The sequence below is a fragment of the Trichomycterus rosablanca genome, chromosome 19 (assembly GCF_030014385.1).
Source record: "Trichomycterus rosablanca isolate fTriRos1 chromosome 19, fTriRos1.hap1, whole genome shotgun sequence".
Classification (NCBI taxonomy): Eukaryota; Metazoa; Chordata; class Actinopteri; order Siluriformes; family Trichomycteridae; genus Trichomycterus; species Trichomycterus rosablanca.
Genome location: NC_086006.1, coordinates 4,503,400 through 4,526,004, shown reverse-complemented (window position 1 = coordinate 4,526,004; position 22,605 = coordinate 4,503,400). Strand labels below are relative to the sequence as shown.

General features: G+C 42.0%; 1 protein-coding gene and 1 long non-coding RNA gene across 6 annotated transcripts in view; both read right to left on the bottom strand.

The window, feature by feature from the left end:
• Positions 1 to 5,986, bottom strand: part of LOC134333626 (uncharacterized) — a 40,992-nt gene extending 35,006 nt beyond the window's left edge. Inside the window, exon 1 of the long non-coding RNA XR_010015393.1 lies at positions 5,927 to 5,986. This is a non-coding gene — a long non-coding RNA (uncharacterized LOC134333626). The remainder of the gene's footprint in view (positions 1 to 5,926) is intronic.
• A 3,572-nt stretch (positions 5,987 to 9,558) lies between these two features.
• The window catches only part of huwe1 (HECT, UBA and WWE domain containing E3 ubiquitin protein ligase 1), a 51,316-nt gene continuing 38,269 nt past the window's right edge, over positions 9,559 to 22,605 (bottom strand). For all 5 annotated transcript variants that reach the window (XM_063015520.1, XM_063015521.1, XM_063015523.1 and 2 more), the window contains exons 62-82: positions 22,403 to 22,527; positions 22,084 to 22,307; positions 21,581 to 21,975; positions 20,571 to 21,231; positions 19,683 to 20,364; positions 18,431 to 18,522; positions 18,181 to 18,337; positions 17,842 to 17,974; positions 17,448 to 17,650; positions 17,098 to 17,354; positions 15,434 to 15,536; positions 15,014 to 15,163; positions 14,683 to 14,928; positions 13,703 to 13,820; positions 13,435 to 13,575; positions 13,036 to 13,323; positions 12,822 to 12,927; positions 11,729 to 11,846; positions 11,281 to 11,462; positions 10,741 to 10,931; positions 9,559 to 10,419 (exon numbers count right to left, since the gene is read on the bottom strand). In XM_063015520.1, the coding sequence (XP_062871590.1) occupies positions 10,317 to 10,419; positions 10,741 to 10,931; positions 11,281 to 11,462; positions 11,729 to 11,846; positions 12,822 to 12,927; positions 13,036 to 13,323; positions 13,435 to 13,575; positions 13,703 to 13,820; positions 14,683 to 14,928; positions 15,014 to 15,163; positions 15,434 to 15,536; positions 17,098 to 17,354; positions 17,448 to 17,650; positions 17,842 to 17,974; positions 18,181 to 18,337; positions 18,431 to 18,522; positions 19,683 to 20,364; positions 20,571 to 21,231; positions 21,581 to 21,975; positions 22,084 to 22,307; positions 22,403 to 22,527 (4,675 nt within the window). In that variant the 3' untranslated portion in view covers positions 9,559 to 10,316. The remainder of the gene's footprint in view (positions 10,420 to 10,740; positions 10,932 to 11,280; positions 11,463 to 11,728; positions 11,847 to 12,821; positions 12,928 to 13,035; positions 13,324 to 13,434; positions 13,576 to 13,702; positions 13,821 to 14,682; positions 14,929 to 15,013; positions 15,164 to 15,433; positions 15,537 to 17,097; positions 17,355 to 17,447; positions 17,651 to 17,841; positions 17,975 to 18,180; positions 18,338 to 18,430; positions 18,523 to 19,682; positions 20,365 to 20,570; positions 21,232 to 21,580; positions 21,976 to 22,083; positions 22,308 to 22,402; positions 22,528 to 22,605) is intronic.

The following is a 22,605-nucleotide window of genomic DNA, read 5'->3' as shown; positions in this document are numbered from 1 at the left end:
CTGCTTATGTTTCTTTAAGTAGTTTATGGTGCATTTTACGATATATTTTGAATGACTGCTCTGTTGTAGAAGCCATCCTTGTTTTAGCTTTAGTTTATTAGTTTATTAACTGAATGTGTCGAATTTGTTAATACTGTATCTGGTAAAGGCTGCCACATAACCACAATGCACAACAGATCCACCACTATCATTTACAGCTAGAAAAAGTGTTTTTTTGTAATCACATTAGGTCATAGCCGTAGCCATGAATTGAACTTTTTGGGGGAAGGGGGTCCTTCCAGTCTAAAACATTCCTGCCATATCACAGCAACCTGGACCAGGACAAAAGTACATTAGTAAAAACTAATGAATAAACCAAACCAATAATCCATTTTTCAGTTTCTTAAAAAAACACTTTGGACCGTGCCAGCTGATAACAGGGCAAAACAAACCTAAACAAATCAACACACACTCCAAACAATCGCTCACACAATTCTAAGTAACCATGTCACTTACTGGGATTATTTTGCTGGTGGGGAAAACTGGAGCACCTGTAGAAACCCAGATGAACACAGAGGAAACATGACAGCACTTACATTAAATCCAGTACACATGTCCAATACCACATGCCATCAGACATCAGTCCCCAAGTATTGTGTAATATTTTCAGTCAATGTACTGACCCAAATGTTCCTATTTTAAATTCACCCCTGAGCTTTATGTATCAGCAGATACTGATCTAATTCAGAGCTCTCACAGTAACTGAGTCTCCTCTAAGCATGACTAGTTATTTGCCGTTATGCAAAACTCTCAAATGTAATAGCAGCTTGTGTTAAGATTCCGTGTCACATGTTTTAGCAAAAAATCAAGCAAGTAAACATGACAAAGTGTTTTTACATAGGATCTGATACTTACCTAGTACTTCATGACAGCAAAAATTCATGACATACAAATATTTGGCATTGCATTTCAGTTTTGACACATAATTTTGGTTCATGTGATGCACAACAAATACAGTAAGCACCAGAACCTGTCTGACCAGGGTACACACATGATTACCAATATGAGAAACCCTGCTGGGTAAAGGTGTCTGATAAAAGCCGAAAATGTAAATGTACTGCACCGTTTCCCCCCGAAAGCATTTCTCTGTAAATACACAAAGCCCACACAGTTCAGATATCAGAACAGATCAGAAGTGGGAAAGGATGTGGACTGTAAAGGTCAATCTGCATGTGTGGTGGTGTGTGTTTATCTGAACAGACACTCAGTGAGCAGATCTGTTTATATTCTCTCTCTATACTTGCCTTTAACCTCACTGTCACACCTGAACACCACAGCAGGGGGTCCGGTCTGTCTGTTCCACCTGCTGCTAAAAACACGCATTGATGTGACCACTGACCCTCAAGCTCCCCCCTCGTTGCCCACCAAAAAACCCTCAGACGTCCGACGGTTTGAGGTGAAATTCACACGCCCCACTCAAAACTCTGAGACATGGAATAATAAAAAGCTCACATGCAAAACAGATGATTTGAATAAATGATTTGCAAAAGTTACCAAGAAATGTCAGTCTGGTAATGTCAAATACATTTTAAAACTGGAATAATTAAAGCGGCTAATACATAGGTCAGATCAAGTTTGTGAACCCTTTGGAATAACCATGATTTTCTGCATTAATTTTCTAATTTCATCCAAGCTATTATAAAAGACAATCAGTTTCAGATAACAGTAGCTCACAGCTCACATTGTATTTTATTAAGGGGCGGCAGAGTGGTGCAGTTTAGGGTTAAAAATAGTCATTCCACCTAAAGAGAAGGGGGGCTGGTGCCTATCCCAGCTTTTCAATGGGTGCAAGGCACACAGTAATACCCTGGACAGGGCGCCAGTCCATCACAGGGCAGACACACACACACATATTCACACACCCATTCACCTATGGGGCAATTCAGTGTCTCCAATTAACCTGACTGCATGTTGTTGGATCCAGGACCTTCTTGCTGTGAGGCGACAGTGCTACCCACTTAGCCACCGTGCCGCCCACCAGTAAATATTACTACTTTTATTGTAAAGTAAAAACATTCAGTAATAACCACAGCTCACCTGCAAAGCAATGATTAGTGCAAGCTTACATAATAAAACCATCAAATGTTAAAGCTAGTTGCACAGACACTAATCTTCCTTCATTTGCAACACTTATTACAGAGTTCCAAACATAATTATCGGACTGAACAAAAGTGAATGAACAAAGCTTTACTGTTTCACAGTATGACTGAGACAACCATACTTGTAAGATACTAAAATAATGCCACAAAGGATTATCATACTGGTAACTATAAAGAGCAGTGGAGCAAAAACAATGATCTGTGACTGTTTTCTAATAAATGCTGACTATGGTGTGGAAGAACTTGATTGGCCTACACACGGCCCTCGCTACAAGCCCATCCAGGCCTATCAGAATGACCTGTAATTCTGACTGCAAGCCTGGCCTAAAGTCCAACATGATGGTCAATGTAAACCATTTTTAAAGTGAGGTCTCTACCTCTTGTCCCAGCTGTTTAAAAGGTAAGGTTGGTATTTGCATGTAATTGCTTATTTCTTTTACAAATACACAAGTGATGGAATGAGGCCTGAAGCATCTGCACAGACGCTGCCATTATCCTGCAGTTAGACACACATCAAACAGACCAAACGACCTAATTTCTACTAAATGAACTCAATTAAATCCATTAGTGTGCTGAACAGAGCCACAAACAAGCCCACCAGGCCACAGATCCGCCAGAGCCAGCATTCACTCCTGGTGTCTGTTCTTTTCCAGTAATCTATTTTTTTCTTTTCACTGAATAAGATTTTTTTGTAATTATTTGACAGTACTGACAAGGTCAAGTACAAAGATAACTGAGGCCTTGATCCAACCAGGGGTCTTGCAACCACTGAAAAGTTACCACAGTACAGATGTTATGAAAGAAATTGCTCAAACAATAGACAACAAAATGGGTAACTGATGAAGTTAGAAGAGACCAAGAAAAAAAAGAACAGGGTAAATAGAGAATAGAGAAAATCTAAAGGTAATGGTATTTATTTGCAATGAAATTTGTATTTAGACAGGTGCTTGGATAGCTCAGTGGTTCATTAGAGTAAAGAGAGTCATTTGGAAAAAAAACCATTTGATGTCTGAAAAAGGGGCAAGAGTTTTAACTTGATCCTGGACACAACATAAAACCACTGGAGTCATTTTAATAAATCATTTACATTAAAGAAATTTGGTAGGTTGTAAACCAGATGAGCATCTCCTCAAGCAGGTAATAAAAATAAGTGATCAGATGAGCAGCTCAGAAAGCAGCTCATCATGTGAGCAGCATTTAATCATTGAAAAAAAAATCTTGCATGGGGCCCAAATAGGCCAGAACTGGTACTGTGATCTGCCAAATTAATATTGCTCCTCTGCTGCTTACCTTGAGGATAACAACTATTTCTCTGCAGATTTTGGGTTTGTTTGGGCATGTACGGTTTTAAAACACACAAACATATAACTGGTGATCCGTTTGTTCTGGCTATAGAGAACGATCTTCAGTATCCAAACTAGGACAGGCTCTGACGTCAGTGAGTCTCTAGAGGCTGACGATGATTGTGTACTAGCTCAGGCACTGCAAAATGAAAATCTGTGTGAGAGAGAGTGGGAATCGGAGACTTAACGCTAGAAACACAGACGAGAAACAAAGAGAATGCAATGAGAATCAGCAATGATTTATGATGCGGTGGCTAGTCTGGGTTCCAGTCATATGCCAGGCTAATTTATTAGATTTGACGTAATAAAACACCAGCAGAGCAAGAGGCTGTGGCTTACTGATTAATCACTGATTAATGGCCAAGTGCTGACAGTGGATAAAATATCAGACCTCAATTTACATACATTCATTAATTTAAGTGGGTCTGGAGCCTATTCTGGAAGAGGATTAAACATAGGACCTGTGAACCAGAGAACTATGAAACATCACTGTTACCCACAGAACAAAATAATACAATAAAAATGATACACACCAATTTTTGGAAAAATCAAGAGGAGGACCCTTAGAAAATTCAAGAGGAGTGTGGAAAAGAATCAGACTCAGGCTGGCGTGAGATATCCACTCTACACCCTGCCCAACCAATGTCATGGCACAGTAGCTTATGTCTCATTTGTTTAGACTGAATGTGTTTATTATACACTATATAGGCAAAACTTGTTTTTGCAACTGCATGCCTAGAGGGGCGGCACGGTGGTTAAGTGGGTAGCACTGTCGCCTCACAGCAAGAAGGTCCAGGTGGGGCGGTCTGGATCCTTTCTGTGTGGAGTTTGTATGTTCTCCCCGTGCCTGCGTGGGTTTACTCCGGGTGCTCCGGTTTCCTCCCACAGTCCAAAGACATGCAAGTGAGGTGAATTGGAGATACAAAATTGTCCATGACTGTGTTTGACATTAAAAACTTAAACTGATGAATCTTGTGTAATGAGTAACTACCGTTCCTGTCATGAATGTAACCAAAAGTGTAAAACATGACGATAAAATCCTAATAAACAAACAAACAAACATGCCTAGTGGGTAGAGCTTAAAGCTATTAATCAGAAGATTGTCAGTTCAAATCCAGCCTCAGCTATGCAGCCACTGTTGGGCACTTCAGCAAGGCCCCTGATCCTGTCTGCTCCAGGGACGCCGTACAATGGCTGACCCTGCGCTCAGACCCCAAGCTTCCAAACAAGCTGGGATATGCAGAAAAAGAATTTTATTGTACTGTACACGTGTATATGTATATATGACAAATAAAGGCAAAAAATTGTATACACATTTGTGAATTACTAAAACTGATTCTTTTCACCACATGGTAATAAATTGTATATATTACGGAGCACACCAACATTTAATATAGCATTGTCATAAACTGCCAGTCTTCTAAAAAGTCAGTCTGTCAAGTTTTTTGTTTTTATAAAGCATCCCCAGTCAAGTACAAATACTGTTATCAGAAGTGGAAACATGTAGGCAACAGCTCAACCACAAGAAGCAGCTCACATATACCTACAGAACAAGACCACTAAGTGTTAAAACACAATGTACATTAAAAGAATTTGTCCTCAGCTACAACAGACACCAAGCTCCAAAATGCATTTGGAAATATATGAGCTGTTACGGATTGTGTTTCATGGCCAGGCAGCAGCAGCAGCGATAGATGATTCTAGCTTGTGCCTGGAATTGTGTGAAGCACATCACCAATTAAATATCTTCTAAGCAAGGTATCATGCTTCACTAAATAATAAACATTTCTGGGTTTGGATGGCTTGGCTTCAAATAATATCAAAGCGAGTATCATATTACTTTAAGAGAAATGCACACAAGTAGCTCAAAGCCTTTTAAAAGCACTTGCCAATGTAAAGTTGTCAAGGTCAGAAATTTGCCTACACTTGTAGGGGCTAATTTGCCATATTAGACTGTCAAGACATGCATGTCCCTAACAGGTATATTCAAACTTTTCACTGCTGTCAAAGCACAAAATAAATATCTGTATAACCATATATAATATTATATACCTTATAATCAAGTCTATTAAAAGCACTTAAACTTATGAACTCTTTTCATTTTACTGCTACATGGTTTCATTCCTTCATGTGGATCAGAAAATGAATCCTGATTTCTGCTCAGCACAGCATAAATACACCAGTTTTACGTTAAGCTTGCTCAGAAACTGCCCTTCTTTAATGAACGAGGTCTTTTACTTCATTTCCACATCAACAAGCTCTCTTGGCTTCACACTCTCTCCATCTTTGTGAAAACAATCCAGCTACTCGGCTCCATTTGCATTATTTATAATAAACTCATCAATATTATCGAGCAGCTCTTGCTGAAAACAGATGAAGCTGCATTATTTAAATGAGGAAGGACACTTATCAGTGCTTATATAATGTTCTGAGAGGGGCAAATACCTCTGTAACCTCAAGCTGTAGGGAGAGAAACTTCACTGACAGGCATCTCTCAATCTGAAGCACTCCACCTACTGGTACAAATAGTTACATACACTTTACTATTCATGTAGACTTCACTCAGCTCAGCCAACCTAAGTTTGACTAACTTCCACTGCATATATCATTGAACATTTGTCTTAAATAACCCATAAAGGTCCCATTGAAGGACTAATAAAAAAAAAACAACATATATTTTCAGTGAGGTTCAATTAGGAGTTTAGTTTGACCAAACAAGCACCTTTACATCTCCTCTTGTTGAGCAAGTAATTAAAGTGGAGAAATCACTATGCTAAGCCCGAGCCATGCTTTTGGGGGCCTTAGCCATGCTTTTGGGCCCCTTATGAAAATGGATGAGGCGTTGTGGCACTGCTCTGACTTCGACTTCTGGCTATTAGGGGTCCTAGGAAAGAGGGGGGCATATTTTTAGAGGGCCCTGGTTATGAGAGCCCCTACCAGGGGGCCCTAGAGAAGAGCAGGGCATACCATTAGAGGGCCCCTGCTATGGGGCCCTTGACTTCCATAGAAGTCGTTTACCATGGCTCCTTGACTTTCTAGGGACCTACAAATTGCCAGGCAAGCTACCATATTTCATAACAGACGTTTTGTTGCAAATATGCGATTCAGGCCCTTACTTAATGTTTCTGAATTTGTATTGTTTCAAAATTATTATGTTCAATTTCTCTTAAGCGCAAAGACACAAATTAATTTAGCAATTTTGCAATTATTTAAATTTAAGACAAGCAATTTCAAGCAGTTTGAATGCATACACACACTTAACTGAGCTAGTTGATGTTCAACTCTTTGCCCAGGGGCCCAGACTATCCTTAATCCGTCCTTGCTGTTAGCATACATGATAAATCAAGGTCGCAACCACTAAAACAGCTCTTCAGATTTTCAGCTAAAGTAGCATCCTCTCTGCTGCGTTTAAAGCCTAATAAAGAGAGTTTTAATACTAAAATTACACAATCCAAACACAAATAACGTACAGCATGCCTGTCTGATTCGTTGAGATGCGTTTTGGTGCCTTCGTGCAAGTTCGGACGTCTTCGTCAGCTTTCGTGCGCCTTCGTGCATTTTCGTGATTGTTCGTACGTTGATTAAATGAAACCGTTGCTGCCTTTATAGGGAGCTATTTCGGATTAACATCACTAGGTAGGCTACATTTCTAAATGAAAAAAAGGACACCCGTCTTTAAACTCTGCTCTGCCTGCAGCCTGATACATAAGGATAATCACTGTCCCAAAATATCCATATTTTCTTATCATTCACATTAAAGATCAGAGATTGATCTGAGAGACTTGAACCATGACATTGGTGTTAGTACCTGACAAAACAGAAATCTGAGGCTGTTTAGAGTCAGGCTTATTAAACCTGGATAGTTATAGATCGAGGGAAAAACTTTTTAAGTCAAGTCGACAGTTTGTTTTCTATTTTCTGTCAGAGAAATAGTTGCAGACATCTTACATTCAGTTCATTGTCCACTGAAGAAAAAAGCGAACCGAAGTTGTAAATGTATCAAAGTGAGCTACACTGCAATAAACATGATTTAATGGCTCAGAGCTGCTCTGCACGTGTCCATGAGGCTTACCTCACACACTGCCATTATCAGAAAAGCCTCAACATTAAATAACATTTTCTGCTCACATCTATCCCAAGACTAAAACAATCCATGTATCAAGTTGTGTTAGCACCCTGGCTACAAAACAGACACTTAAACAGCCTATTGGCTTAACCTGTGAGGAAATGGCCAATAGAGCAAGAACATGGTCATTCTTAAAACATCCTTACGATAATATGAATGTATCTAGGGATCAATTATTGACCAAGTTTTAAGTTTTATTGTGGCTAAAAAGTATTTTTAATCAGAAATTTAACCATTTTTTGTAGCTGCATTTATTTCAGTAGCTAAATATAAAAATATATATCTGTTCGTTGTGGTGACTGAATAACTGGAAGATATTGTTCCAAAAGATTAAAAAAACCTCACCATGCTTAAAAATAAACACTCAATTTCTAACTGGGTTTTCTAAAAATGATTAAAATTATCCCCCATGTACTTGAATAAATTAAGAAGCCATGCTACATGCTAAGCTAAACAGTGAACTCTACATTTTCAAATTGCTGTATTTTTTTTTACCTTTTATTTTTATAGAAAAAAAACCAAGAAATTTATAATAATAATGTTATAATTGAGAATTTTGGCCCACATTTTTTCCAGCAAAAATAGAAAGGTAGTAAAATGCATTAAAAGATTTAAAATTTAAAAGCAGTTTCTTCCCACAGGCGATCTCCCTACTAAATAAATAAATGACTGATAATACATAACACGTAAGCGTAAAAATATTAATCTGCTGCCAAATTGACTACACTGTAGTACTCATCCTACATGTTGTGCACTTTACTGTTTTGTAAATATTTCAGATGCTGCTAAATTACATATCTGTATATTGTGTGTATATAATCTTATAGTTTGGATAATTTTGTGATTTTGTGTTTAATGTTTAATGTATACATTGCTTGTACACTGTATCGTACCATTACTAGAGAGATACCATCAGCTGGAAACAAATTCCTTGTGTGTATCCACATACCTGGCCAATAAATTCTGATTCTGATTAAAATGTAGGTACCACAATGACCTTCATGTTCCCTCAAATATGTGCAGACTTTAACTGTAGTGCACAACATAAGCTGTAAATGTGCTATTTTAAATTTTTGGTTAATTTATTTGTACTCATTGTTATTTGAATGATCATACTTAACATTTATTTTAATCATCTATGTAATCACTTAAGTAAGAATTTTGGCCATCATACTCGGTCCCCATCAATTGGTATTCTTGACATCAGATAGTTGCATGCTTTGCGACTTCACAGTTCAGTAGTCAAGAATAACAATCGTTTGATTTCTCAATAATTACAGAGCAACTCGTTACAGAATCTGAGAAGAATAACACGTGACTGCCAAGATATAGTTAAACAAAATGATCAAATTTGAAATAGATGGAGAAATTGACTAAAACACAGAAAGTGTGTGTGTGTGTGTGTGTTACCAGGGTTACATGTACTTAAGCATAAAATATTTTAAAACAGCAAATCTTACTGCATTACGCTTGTGGATACAGAGCAGAGGAGCCTCATAAGACCTGCAATTCATTTTTTAATATTCTCATTGGTTGATGCTTGGTTAACACTAATAATATCGATAATATAAAAATATCGATAACTGACAACTGGAGCAATCAGGCTAATTAATCACTCGCACTACACAAGTTCCATGAGGGTCCCACATTGCTGCCAACCTGAGTACTGATATAGGGTGTTGACTTAAATTCTGCCTAAAATTGCTTAGTGTATACTAAGCATAAGCATGGAGTTGGTCAAGGTAACAAAAGTGCTGACATGGCACAATAACTTTAATTTTTAGAAAAGTGCATTACGATGATAATAAAATAAATCAACATTTTAATCTCAATACATAGATATAGAACCGCCCTCTCCCCCAAACCCAAAAGCTCTTTGAATGTTGTAAGTGAATACCAGTTGCACACATTTGAAAAAATATTGGTTATAACATAAACAGACACAATGGAATCAATTTTATGCTTTTATTTATGTAGCAATTTATTCTCTCATTAGCTGCTGCTTCAGCAGTTTGATAACCACACGTTAGAAGGCTGTGGTTCCGATCAGTCCTTCACTTTCGTTAATCTCAGTGTGATCCTTCCCAAATATACCACAAAAGTTGCCTAAAAATTTCACCTTTTGAAAAGTCCCTGCATGTTTGCAAGTTCATCAAAACTCTACACTCCTGCTTAACCCCGCCCTACCCAACCCCCATTTTCAAAGCTAGTGAGGTCACACATTAGCAACAGAGGACAATCAATGTTTCCCCCCAAAAGGGTTTTAACCATCCTGTTCACACACACACAACCTTATGTTAACAGCCAGAGAAGAACAAAAAGGATTAAACATAATAAACTCCCAAACCTTTTGTACAGAGAAACAAACAAAATGCAGAAAATGTCTTTATATTAGTCCGCATAAATCCCTCAGACCTCTTTGCAGGTCTGCATTTTAACTGGTATGGGAGACACGCAAATATACCAAAAATACAGTTCTGTGTGTCAGTGAGAGGCGCTGTGTGTAGTAGGCAATGTCAATACGTCTCGCTCAGCTGTCCAACTCGCTCAGCTGTTTTTTTTTTGTTTGTTTTTTTTACACAGATTAGAAACAAGTAGGTCTTGGCCATTTCTACGATAGTGTGAGTATGCATGTGTGCCATAAGTTAACATTATGTAAGTCTAAATCAGTGTTGGTGTGTGTGTGCGCATGAGGATTGACGAAAGTCCTTAGGCCAGTCCGAAGCCCTCTGAGCATTCCTGAATGGCCAGCAGCAGCATGTGTCTCAGCTTCTCATAACTCTCATAGGCTGGGAGATCCAGTTGGTTGAAGCTGGGAAGAAAATTAAGAGAAGCCATCAATAGCCTTTTCCTTATGGTAAATATACACTACATGGATATACTTCAAGCCATTTGATGTTTTTGGTGTGGAGGAACTCCAGTGGCCTGCACAGAACCCTGACCTTAACCTTACTGACGACCATAATTGTGGGTTACTAATATTAACTAATTTAGCAACCTTGCTCCATGCAAGTTTTAAATCTAACTATTACCATTTTATTATTCAAGGCCAGAAAACTGATTTTCGCATAAAAATGGTCAAAATCAGGTATTTAAAAAGAATACATTTTTTCAAGTGCAGTGAAAAACATACCAAGTGTGTGCAGAGGGCAGTCGATCAGTGGAACGGTCATCGCGATGAATCTGGAACTTCTGGATGCCATTCATGCCCTCTAGTGCAGCAAAGCCTTGCAGAGGCACTTTAGACGTGCCAGTCACAAACTGCAAGAACTTGGCACGGTCAGCCTGGTCGAAGGAGCGGAGTGCACGCCAGAACCACTGGATCTGCACAGACACAGACGCATGTTAGGAAAAGATAAGACTGAATTGATGCCCTAAGAGAAATCCAAGTGTAACACAGTACACCCCGAGAAACAAAACTAGAGACTTGCATGTGTACTAATTAGAAACAGTTAAATGATGCATGTCGTGAGCAGTGCCAAGAGTTCAGTAAAACTGTGTAGATGCATATTCAAGTCCAAAAAACCCTCAACAATCCAGCATCTACTTTTAAAACTAAACAGAAATGTACATAAAGCTGAAGAAAACCACCTCAACTAGCTCAAATCAAAACCATGTAAACAAACATTTCTCATGGTATAAATGCCGTAAATATAAAAGTGTGCAGACGTACCTGGATGGAGCTGGACTGATACTTGTGATACTCAGTGTTGGCCTTGAGATCGTCAATGTCAATTGTGGGCAAGCCTGAGATGAGCAGCTCCAGCTCCTGCTCAGTGAAGATGGAGATAAGCCTTTTGGGGATTATCTCATAAAAGCCCTCCAGAAAGGCTGCCAGCTGCTTGCGAATCGCACCTGTGACCACAAAAAAACAAAAAAAAGACACGAGAAATAAAGAAATACCCAAGAACTGTGCAACCATAATAATGTAGCATGTTAGCGGTGTAAGAAAGAATTTAATGATCATTTTTTATCATGAACATTGCTGTGTCCAATAGAGCTCAACAGTAAATGCAACTGTGATAAGGACAGTAGGAGTGAATGGTTCTAATCTCCAAACTAGTTTACCAGAAAAGCAAAGAATGTGCTGACGTGAGTGTATTGATTTTACTAAAGCTTACCAGTCATCTTCATCTGGCAAACCAGGTGCACATACTCCTTTTTGTTCTCTTCAGTCACCAGGATGTTGGCCCCATTGGGCTTCAGGTCCCTAACCTCACACACTCCAAACTCCTGAACCTAAATGTAAAAAAAGGACATATTAGACTGCCGCGTTGGGCTTGCGATTTTTGTGCTCGTCACATGATTGAACTTTGACCCAGTTTGCTGCTGACCTTTTCAAAGTGCCTCCAATGACACAAACTGTTTGGATATGACATGGTAAAAGTGACTCAGGCTATACGAACAATGCTTAACTTGACTTATTGTACTAAAACAACGACTGAGGAATTTCATTAGTGGAGAGAACTTATGAGCAGTAATAATTAAGAGAAGTTTAGTGTTCTGTGTTGTTCTTTTAATACATGAACCCACGTTAAGCTTTTTTAATGATTAGCATTTTTATTTTTTTATTTACTATTTTTTCCCACTTTTTTCCCCCCAATTTTCACCTGCACGAGTCGAGTTCATACACTTGACAGGCACTGTGCTCGGAGGGTCACACCCCCATCAGCATTATTCCTCAGCCCTGTGCAGGTGCCATCAGTTAGCCAGCAGGGGCCGCAGTTGCACCAGTTATGAGGACCTATGATCCAACTTTCTTTACCCTCTAACCCTGAACAACAGCCGATCGTTGTTCATGCGGCCGTTCAGCCCAGTCGGAGAGGCAGAGCTGAGATTCGATACGATGTAATCGAAACCCCAACTCTGGTGAGCTAGCGTACTTTAACGCTGCGCCACCTGAGCGGCCAATGATTAGCATTTTAAACTCTCTCAGAAACGCTGATTCTCAGCGTTTCTCAGCACCCCGAGCTAAAGCACAAGTTTAAAAGTGAAACAGGAGGAAAATCCAGCTAAACATAGATACATTTGACGCTTTGACGCTTATTTCACATAAAATGCGTATGTGTGGTGGAACACTGATGACTGCATCGCTCAAGCCAAGCGGCGATTTGCACCAAGGCTAGTGGTTTTGTCACTTCTCATGAGAATTCACCCTTAATGACATAATATGCATGTCTCATGTATAATTATAATACATGGAGATAGCATTACCTCAGTACTGAATGTCAGCTCATAGCCCAGGGTGGACACGTCGTTCTCCAGCAGGTAGACCAGGCCCTGAAAGAAGGGGTAATCCTCACTTTCCATATCAGTGTACCTGTGGAGAAATATTAACAAGGAGTTAATCACAACGCAAGGACCAGATACATAGAGGCCAGCATAGCTTATATTTAATGGTAATAAACTTGATGCACAATAAGCCTACCTAACACTCTTTCCCAGGATGTGTTTGTAGAAGCTGCGTGTAAAGTAACACTCCAGCAGTCTGTTGTCATAGACGGCCTTGGCCACCACACGCCCCACAAATTTGAAGTAGCTGAGATGGTTGGGATTGCAGTGAGACGAGGGGTTGATGGTGTAAGTGACCCGATCTCCAGGTGAGGTCCGGAACAGAGCGTACATGGGGTTAAACATCTCTCTGGAGATGATCATGTACCACTCTCTTAACAGACCACCAGCATCCTGACCCTCCTCTCCTTCGAACACAATGTACCTGAGAAGTACAAGAGAAAGCGTGAACAACTTCCTGTGTGTGCATTTACACAGACATCTATAGATGTGAACTCTTACTCTAGATCTACCAAGTACTGTGTGTGATACTTACAGTCTGTTCTTCATATCCTCCGGGCTCTTGCGGTGCAGCTCTCTGTAGGAGTCCTCAAAGACGTGGTCTCTTCTCACATGAACAGCCATATCCTCCTTTCTCAGACCCTCATCCAGGCGCTCCAGCTCCTGCCTGAAATACCTGATACACACACATACATGTAAGTTCTCAGCCTAACATATTAAACACTAAAAGGGAGGCAGAGGATGTAAAAGAGGATGTAAAAGAACAATAAATAAGAGGGAGGAAGGTGGTAGTGACAACTTACTTGCGCTTGACATCGAAGTCAAGAATGCGAATGTAGTCCACCAGGACAGCAAAGGGACCGTCTGCCAGGTGGGTGGTGGACTGGCGCAGGATCTGGTTAAGCACTGTTCTGTGGGTCTCTGTTTTATAAATAGAGAAATTGTTGAATTCATTTTAACAATGTTTAATGACAGTCAGGGCTGCTAGATACAGATTAATTATGTTCTCTGCATAACAAGTTGAGCAAAGTGCAGCATTCTGAAACATTACAGAACCTGGACAAAAAACAAACAAACAATTATACAAATTTGGGGGGAAAAAGCTGCTGCATGACAAATCTGTTGAGAAAAAAGCTCAGCCTGATTTGCTCGGCCAATCGTGGATACATGGATACAGATCTTAGGTAAGCTGGATGCACACAGCCTACAATGTAACATGGACATACAAAAGTATTTTTTACCAGAAGTACAACATAATTAAAACAATACAGATTTTATAATGTATCTGATTAAAACATTTTAAATGCCAAATGAATTGGTTTTTAATGCTTATTTCATTTATATTTTTCTTTATATATGTATTTATTTTTATTATTTAGCACTAGTTTAATTTTTACAAATAAAAACCTCATAAGATTTTTATTATTTACCTGTCCCTAAAATGTTTTAAACACAGATGAGGACTGTATGCATGCTAAATTGTTTTAATCTGATTATTTCTTTAGTGTGGCATTAAGCACAGCCTGCAAAAAGCCTAAAGATCATTTAAAAGGAAAAATGAAAATCAGATGATGTGGCTGGTTTCGTTCCTGTGATTAGGATGCACTCTGGGTCTCAGTTGGATTCAGTAAACTTTATTAAATGAGTTTTAAATACTAGAGAAAAACAGAAATTGAAGGAAATGTGGGGACGCATTTACTTTCCATTACTATCATGACTAACTGGATTATTGTCCGAAGATGAAATTGAGCTGCTTGTGTTGTGCTGTATGCGCTAAACTTACCAGCAAAGCGGAGAAACTTCTGGGTGTCTGGAGGTAAGTTTGAGGAGATGTGCATAGAGGAAGGCTCTCTGGAGAAGAAGGGGTCCAGGGAAGATGGCGTGGCAGGGGTGAGGGGTGCAGGGGAAAGCGGAGGTGGCTCGTCCTTGATGTGGGACAGCTGACTCTCTCGAGTGTCTCGCACCGGTGGTTTACTCTCGCGCTCCGTGGCATGCACCAGGAAGAAGGCTTCCACCGCCGGTTGCAAAACTACAAGTAAAAACATACAATTGTGTGACTTTAGTTGTGCACAATAATTTAAGCATATAAATATGTATCGGGTTCTTGAATGTACCTAGAACAGCATGCTGGTCATGTGACTCCTCCAGCTCTTTAAGACACTCTCCCAGCATGTCCCACAGCTCGTCCAACAGTAGCTGCTCACTCAGCAGAGGCAAATCAGGCAAGCGCTCCTCCTGCTCCTGTTGACCGTTACCCTCTTCACCTGAACACACACATTTCTCAAGTCTTTACAAAACCAATAATTAGCATTAACTAAGGGTTAACAGCCTTGCTCAGTAGCCCAACAGTGGCAAATAGGCAACATGTTATTACTAATTTATTACAAACTTCATTGTTTTACATAGTGTGTAATCATATTATTGGAAGGGCATAGACATAAGCCACTCCACTTAGCCATGACTTGGTTTTGTATATCATTACTTACTGTACTGAACCATATTTTAAGAACATTACACAATAGTCAATCTCTCACCAGCAGGTGCCTGGTCCTGCTCCAGAGGAGAAGGCTGGTCCACATCCATTGGGGATTCATCTCTCTGTGCTGCCGTGGACTCTGTTGCTGAATTCGTCTCCGACTGGACCAGGAGGACACAGGGAAACAAGGTTAGACTTCACACTAATAGTTAAAAAGTCTGTTTCAAGGCAAGGGCGTCAGTATCAGTAACAGTATGCATCGTTGTTCAGGGCACCATGCAATGAGCAGAGAGCAAAACAATCAGGTGACACGGACAGGAATGGAAGCTAAAGCATTTAGCCAAAACAAGCTGAGACTGAAGCTGAACAGACATTCAAAATTCACAAAGCTAATACAATGTATAAAAAACATCAGGCTGCTTGTAGCACAATGCAGTGAGTGTTTGGTAAAAACATCTACTATATGATGGATGCTGTGATTCAAAATTAATTGTATAATTGTGGCTGAATACAATGCAAGCAACTGAGTGTTTAAGGGCTCTTTGATCAGGGCGGGACTTGTGCATGCTGTAGCGGATTCAACATCGGGAATTGGAAATGACTAGATTGAGAGAATAAATAATAATAATAATAATAACACATTCTTTGCAGTTCTTTCGAAACTGTGTCGTCAGATTTGCTTTTGTGTTTGTTTATTAAGATTTTAACATCATGTTTTACATTCATGACAGAAACGGTAGTTACTCTTTACACAAAGTTGATCAGTTCACAAGGTTATATCGAACAGTCATAGACAATCGTCTCCAATTCACCTCAGGAAACCGGAGCACCCGGAGGAAACCCACACGGACACGGGGAGAACATGCAAACTCCACACAGAAAGGACCCGGACCGCCCCACCTGGGGATCGAACCCAGGACCTTCTAGCTGTGAGGAGACAGTCCTACCCACTGAGCCCCTGTGCTTGCTTTTGTGTTATTAGATTTTAATTTGTATTAAAATAATTTTCATTGCACATTTCTCTACCACCATTAGCCACTAAGGTTAAGCTACAAAGGTACAAAGGTACTTCACATAGTTAAACACCAAACCTGAAGCAAAAGGATAATTTAATATAGTTGTAGCTCAATAAAACAGATGTTTTATTCGACAACTACATGTAAAGGTGCATAAATGAGTACTACTTATGTAATCTCACAATAATGCTCGTAGTGATGTAGCCCTTTTCCAACAACATGATGCAAAGTTAGACCCTTATTCCGGTCTTTCCCACCCTGCAGACTGGAGGCCAATTGTGCCACTGGTGTGCTAGCGGATTATTCCTCTGCGCCACCTGGGTGCCCTATGATGCAAAGTTTTAATGCTGGTTATGTTTTTGAAACCAGCAACCCTTTTCACTGAATGTCAGATATTTCCATGTGAGACAAAAAAATGTGGTGTGTATCCTTAAACGATGAGTGTGTTCTTATTGCGGAAATGCATTCACACAGTCCGTCTGAATCTTGGCTTAATTGAGCAACTCTGAAACGTATCCCACCTCACCTTAAAAGTACTCACTTACAAACGAGAATAGACAGGTGTGCTAATTTCCCCTCCCTTCCCCCGAACCCCTGACATTTCAGGTTCCTGGTTTCCTGACCTGAAGCTTACAGTGTGTTTGTGTGTGTAATGGTAAGTAATGTGAGTAGCAGTATTTCTGCTATCAGTGCGGCCCATGCTAACCGTGGCAGAGCTGGCGGCGGGGTTGTTGGTTGCAGAATTGCTGGGGGCATGGCTAGCTGCGACAGACGTTCCAGCAGCTGCAGCAGCAACAGCGGCGGCAGCAGTGGAAACGGTGCTGGATGAAGAGGGAGGGGGAGTTTGCTGGAGGCGGCGTGCTCGCTGCCCTTCTCTCACCATCTGAATAATGGCGTCTGCTTCAGCCTCCAGCTGGCGAACGGCAGCCTGGATACTGCTGGCAGAGCCCAGACTAGTGGAGCCTACAAACACACAATCCAAAAAAAGGGTTAGAACCAAGGTTAATCATTCTTTTATTCCGCGATTACTGTGTGCAACGGTTTAATGAGCCTTACTTAATCTCCCTGTCTGCTTAGCCTTCTTGTTGGCACGGCGTGTGTCCTCCCTCAGCTGGATGATGACCTGTAACACTCGCAGAAAGAACTTCTGCGTGGAGGTTTTGGAAGTGAGCGAGCTCATGCAGGGCAGCTGGAGCTCTCTGCCACCCAGTGTGCGCTTCTGAGCGGCCACGATCACCACGCTCTCTGAACCATCAAACCTGTAGCATAAAAAGTACATGGAGTCAAATGAGGGTCATTATTGAAAATGAATATTCTGTGCATAGACTCCTAGTCACCTACTGTTGTGCAATTGAAAATAAAATAAACACACTGCACAAACACACTGCTCAATTATGCATTCTAAAGTAAATCCATAATGCTTGTTACCAATGCCCCCAGCTTAGCTAACCTGCTGGTCATTTTGCCCTTGAGACGTGCAGTGAGCGAGGGGTCTTCATGAGCAGCCTCTGGAGACTGGGCATCAGCTCGCACCCTCTTCTGTTGCTCCAGGTTATACTCCCGCAACTCTGCCAGCAATGTGCCTGAACATGCAAACAAGACGACAGCATGTAATTACATTTATGGAATTTAGCAATTAAGAAGTTTTACAAGCAGGTTTTTAGTTTATGTAATATGAGACGTGATGGGCCTTGATCATTTTTTGATGTTTTGACAGCAGTTGCAGTAAAAAATTAAATAAAAAGAACAGAAGTATAACAAAAAGCTAATTAATGTTACAAATACAAACCGATTTGTTTGCAGAGCGTGTAGCCGAGGTGGCGGGCCCCGCTGAGCAGCAGTCTAAGCACAGTGTCTCTGGTCTGGCCGTCTCCTCTGGACAGCTGCAGGAGAATGTTGGCTGCATCCTCCAAGCCCTCCTCTGAACACGAGTGGGATGTGAGCACCTGGTCCACAAGACACAACCCGGGTCATATTATCTCACTGATGCTGCTGAGAATTTTAACATTGCATGTGCACGTGTGTAAAACGTGACTTACCTCGACCGAGAGCTGAAGCTGTTTCTCTGTGAGTCCAGCGGAGGCCAGCTTAGTCTCGCTGTCTGTGCTGCTCCCGCTTGCCTTCTGTTTGCCTTCATCAACAACAGTGAAACATGCAATCAGTTAGGACAACAATGCAGCAAAGACCATGCTGCTTTAGCAACTGTGTTGTTTTCATATCTCATTTATTCCATAACTCACAATACACATCCCAGTTAGTCATCGTTATCAGAGTGGTGATACATTTTAATCTGAAGCAATTCAGAACTAGTTTGCTTACCCAGACATTTACTCTGTAAGCATTATCAGAGCAAAAAGCAGAGAGACATACTATTTTGGGTTGAACGTGAGTACATGCGTACCCAGCTGCTCAGAAGTGCCATCAGTGATCAATAATGACACTGTATGACCCCCCGAACTTTATTTATACATTTTACATAATGTAGCAGAAGTGAGGACCAATCATCTATGTACCAACAACATGGACAAGTATTACAAGCAGCATGTCAGCTACTCAGTCCACCAATGTACCAATACACGATTAGAGACCAATACTTCTCCCTCTGCCCTAACTACAGGGGAAGTAGAATCACGGATCACAGATTTATATTAGACAACAATAACAAGACTTTACTGTACATCTTGATCTGTCAAAATGCACAAATACCACAATGAATGTCAACTGTTCTGTTACTCTTAAACCGTTGCAAGAATTATAGCATTGCATACAGTTCTACAGTACATCCAGCAGTGATGAAAACACAATGGGAAACTCTCTTTAAGGTATTATTAAACGTTGTCTACTATTTATCAAACAACATTTTACACACAAACAAACTGTGACCCTTTACCAATGGTAAGTGGGTTCTGTGCCGTTCATTCAGGATTGCAGCTCAATCGCCTAGAAATTTTACCATTTACTGACTTTAAGACATTTAAATATTATAAATTATTATTTATGGCATGTAGCAGAGGTTTTTTTTTTTAAGTTACTTTTGTAGCCAATTCAAGTGCAATTAAGGGTTGAGGCCCTTGCTCAAAAACCCAACAGTAGCAGCGTAATGGCAGTGGGGCTTGAACCATAGATCTTCTGATTACTAATCCAGTACCTTAACCACTAAGCTTCCGCTGCCACATTTACGGCTTTAGCTGATGAGTTTATCTAAAGCAACTTACAACTGTGACCATATACAACACAAGCGATTAGAGATTAATGACCTTGCTTAATGAACCAACAGTTGCAAACTCCTACCTGCTGTGGTGCTTGTAGCTATAGTAGCTGTGGTGGACAGTACTGGAGCAGTGGTGGCTGGTTGAGACTGTGTGGGCACCGTTGCTGGCACCGTTGCCTGGTTGCTTGTCGTTCCCACTGCTCCGGCTGTAGTCTGAGTCGTGGAGGCGGCAGGGACGGCAGAAGGCGCCTGAGGCACAGGGTGGCCGGCCGGCACCTCGGTAGCCTTGTTGTCGGGTAGGGCGATGGAGATGAGCGAGAGCAGGCGGAGAAGCTTCTCAGTGAGTAGAGAGCTGCGACGGATCACGGGGTGGGACAGCATGTTCATCAGCTGGCCCAGCGGAGAAGCCTCAAGGCTCAGCTGAGCCCCCTCGGCCTCACCGGATGCCCCTAGAGGAACAGTCTTCATGGAGGTTTTGCCTTTCCGGCTTACATTCATGTTGTCCAGCTTGACTAAAAGGTCCCAGAAGTCAGTAGAGATGCCAAGAGACTGTGGCGTGCCTGAACAGGAGCTAAGAGAGTTGTGGCTAGAGGAGAGGGTGCTGGGGGTCCCAGAGGAATTGGTCTGGCTGGTTCCACCTGCCCGGCAGCCTGCGCCGACTGAGGGGACAGAGCTGCCACACAGGCGAGAGTCCAGCTCAGAGGAGGAAGAGGACGACTGCAGGTCCTTACAGCGCTGCTGGGTGAAGTGGCTGGGAAAAACCTGAACAAACAAGAAGACAAAGCAATTCTTTTAGAAATAAAGCTGATTTTTTGGGTTACTAGATGACTAACCAACAAAGTTATTGCTCAATAATGCAGTCAGTTAAATAATAGGTCATTTAAAGAAAATTATACTCAAATTGTACTCCTATTTTAGTGGTTTCTTAGCAATCATTCCAACCCTACAAAGTATTCAAAAGCAATCACCTTGGCCAGCTGAATAAGGGTATCCAGTACGTGCCGACAGACGACAGGAGCAGCTTGTGGATGAATGTGCACCGTCGACCCTCCTCCACCTGAGCAACTGACTCCTCCTGCAGTCCCTGAAACTCCTCCCCCCAGCCCAGCTGAGCTCATAGCTCCTCCAGCCGAGTGTCTGTCTGCGTGCTTCCTTCCTGAGGCCCGCTGGATCTGAAAGATGTTGGTCCTGCAGCCCAGCGCCGCATCCATAGAGACAGACAGCCACGACAGCTGATTAGAGCTTCGTGACTCCACTCTGTTCAGCAGTTCCAAAGAAGAGGACGAGGAGGACGAGGCAACAGAAGACTGCGAGGAAGAGTTGGATCCCTTACTGGAACCCGACGATCCAGAACCCTGTGCACGTTTGCCTCGGGACTCGTCCAGCCGAGCCGTCTCCAGACAGAGCTCGCTCTCGCTGCTGCGCTGGAGAATAGAGAGCAGGCTGCGGATGACCCAGCCTCGTGTCTGTGAGTGGTAGCACAGATTCCTGAGCACACGGTGCAGTCTGCTTGTGTTCAGCTTGGGCTCGTCCACAAACAGCAGCACCAGGAGGCACGACAGCGCCTCGTGGTCCAACAGGAGACGTCCCCGTAAACGCAGCAAGGAGTCCACATTCGAGCTGGAGGGCCTGTGTGCAAGAGCATTAAAACAGTTAAGTAATTTTATATATGAAAATTGCATTTATTAGGATTTTAACGTCATGCTTTACACACTTTGGTTACATTCATGACAGGAACGGTAGTTACTCATTACACAAGATTAATCATTTCAAGTCTTTAATATCAAAAACACAGTCATGGACAATTTTGTATCTCCAATTCACCTCACTTGCACGTCTTTGGACTGTGGGAGGAAATCAGAGCTCCCAGAGGAAACCCACGCAAACACAGGGAGAACATGCAAACGCCACAGAAAGGACCCGGACCGCTAGACCCCAAAATCAAAAGCCTGTGTAATCATCAGGGCTATACACTTACCGGTTGTGGTTAGCATTGCCACCCATCTGAAAGGTTCCTGTTCTGGACACAGCCAGACGTGTATACTGTACACCTCGGTTACCCCCGAGACGACTGGTGAAAGCAGGAGAACGCAGGATGGCCGAAAGCGCGGAGGACGAGCTGTGGCCGAACAGACGCTCGTGCATCAGCTGCCTCTGACGGGCTTCCTGCTCCCTCCTCAGTGCTGCTGCCTCAGCCGCTATGTCAGGGGGCATAACGGCCAGCACGCTGTCCTCCATGTCCTCCAGAACAGAGCGCCGCAGCTCAGACGGCAGGGTCTGGATAAAAGTCACCGGGTCCAGCGGCTGGTCTCCCTGAGGGGGCTGCTGGGATAGATCGCGACGCTGCTGCTCGGCCCGCTGCTGTGCCAAAACCTGACCGGTCAAAAAACGTGTGTTTAAAAAAAAAAGGCCAAAAACGACAGTAGCCGGTACACGGCTCATTATCATAGATGCGGTAATAAAAATGAGACATTTGCTCACCTCCTCCTGAATGGCTGGTGGTAGTGCAGCCAGAAACTCTGGGCTGACCTCAGTGACACCAGGCCCTCCACTCAGCACAGGGGCAGCTGGTGTGGACAATGTGGTGGACACAGTGGGTCGAGAAGGCGGTCTGATTCCCAGTTGATTCTGCAACACCTCCCGACGAATGTCCTCAGGCAGAGCGGCTAGGAAAGACGGATCCACACCTTCCGGCAGACTGATGCCTATGAGAGCAGAGCCAAACCAAAGACTGAAATGTAGTGGAAAGCAGGTGCTCTTATTGCATGAATACAGAGAGCACTTCCAGTGAAACACACACCTGCCAGTGGATCCTCCTCCACATTGCTGGTGGATGGAAGGGGCTCCTCTTGGATGGCCTGAGACTGGCTATCGGCGCTGTCACTCCGTGGCATGGTCTCACCAGGAGATGACACAGACGTTAAGCTAAAGAAGTAAGAAATGGTCATATATATTTATTAACATATTGTTATGTTGTTAATGTGTTAACATATTGCAACGCAT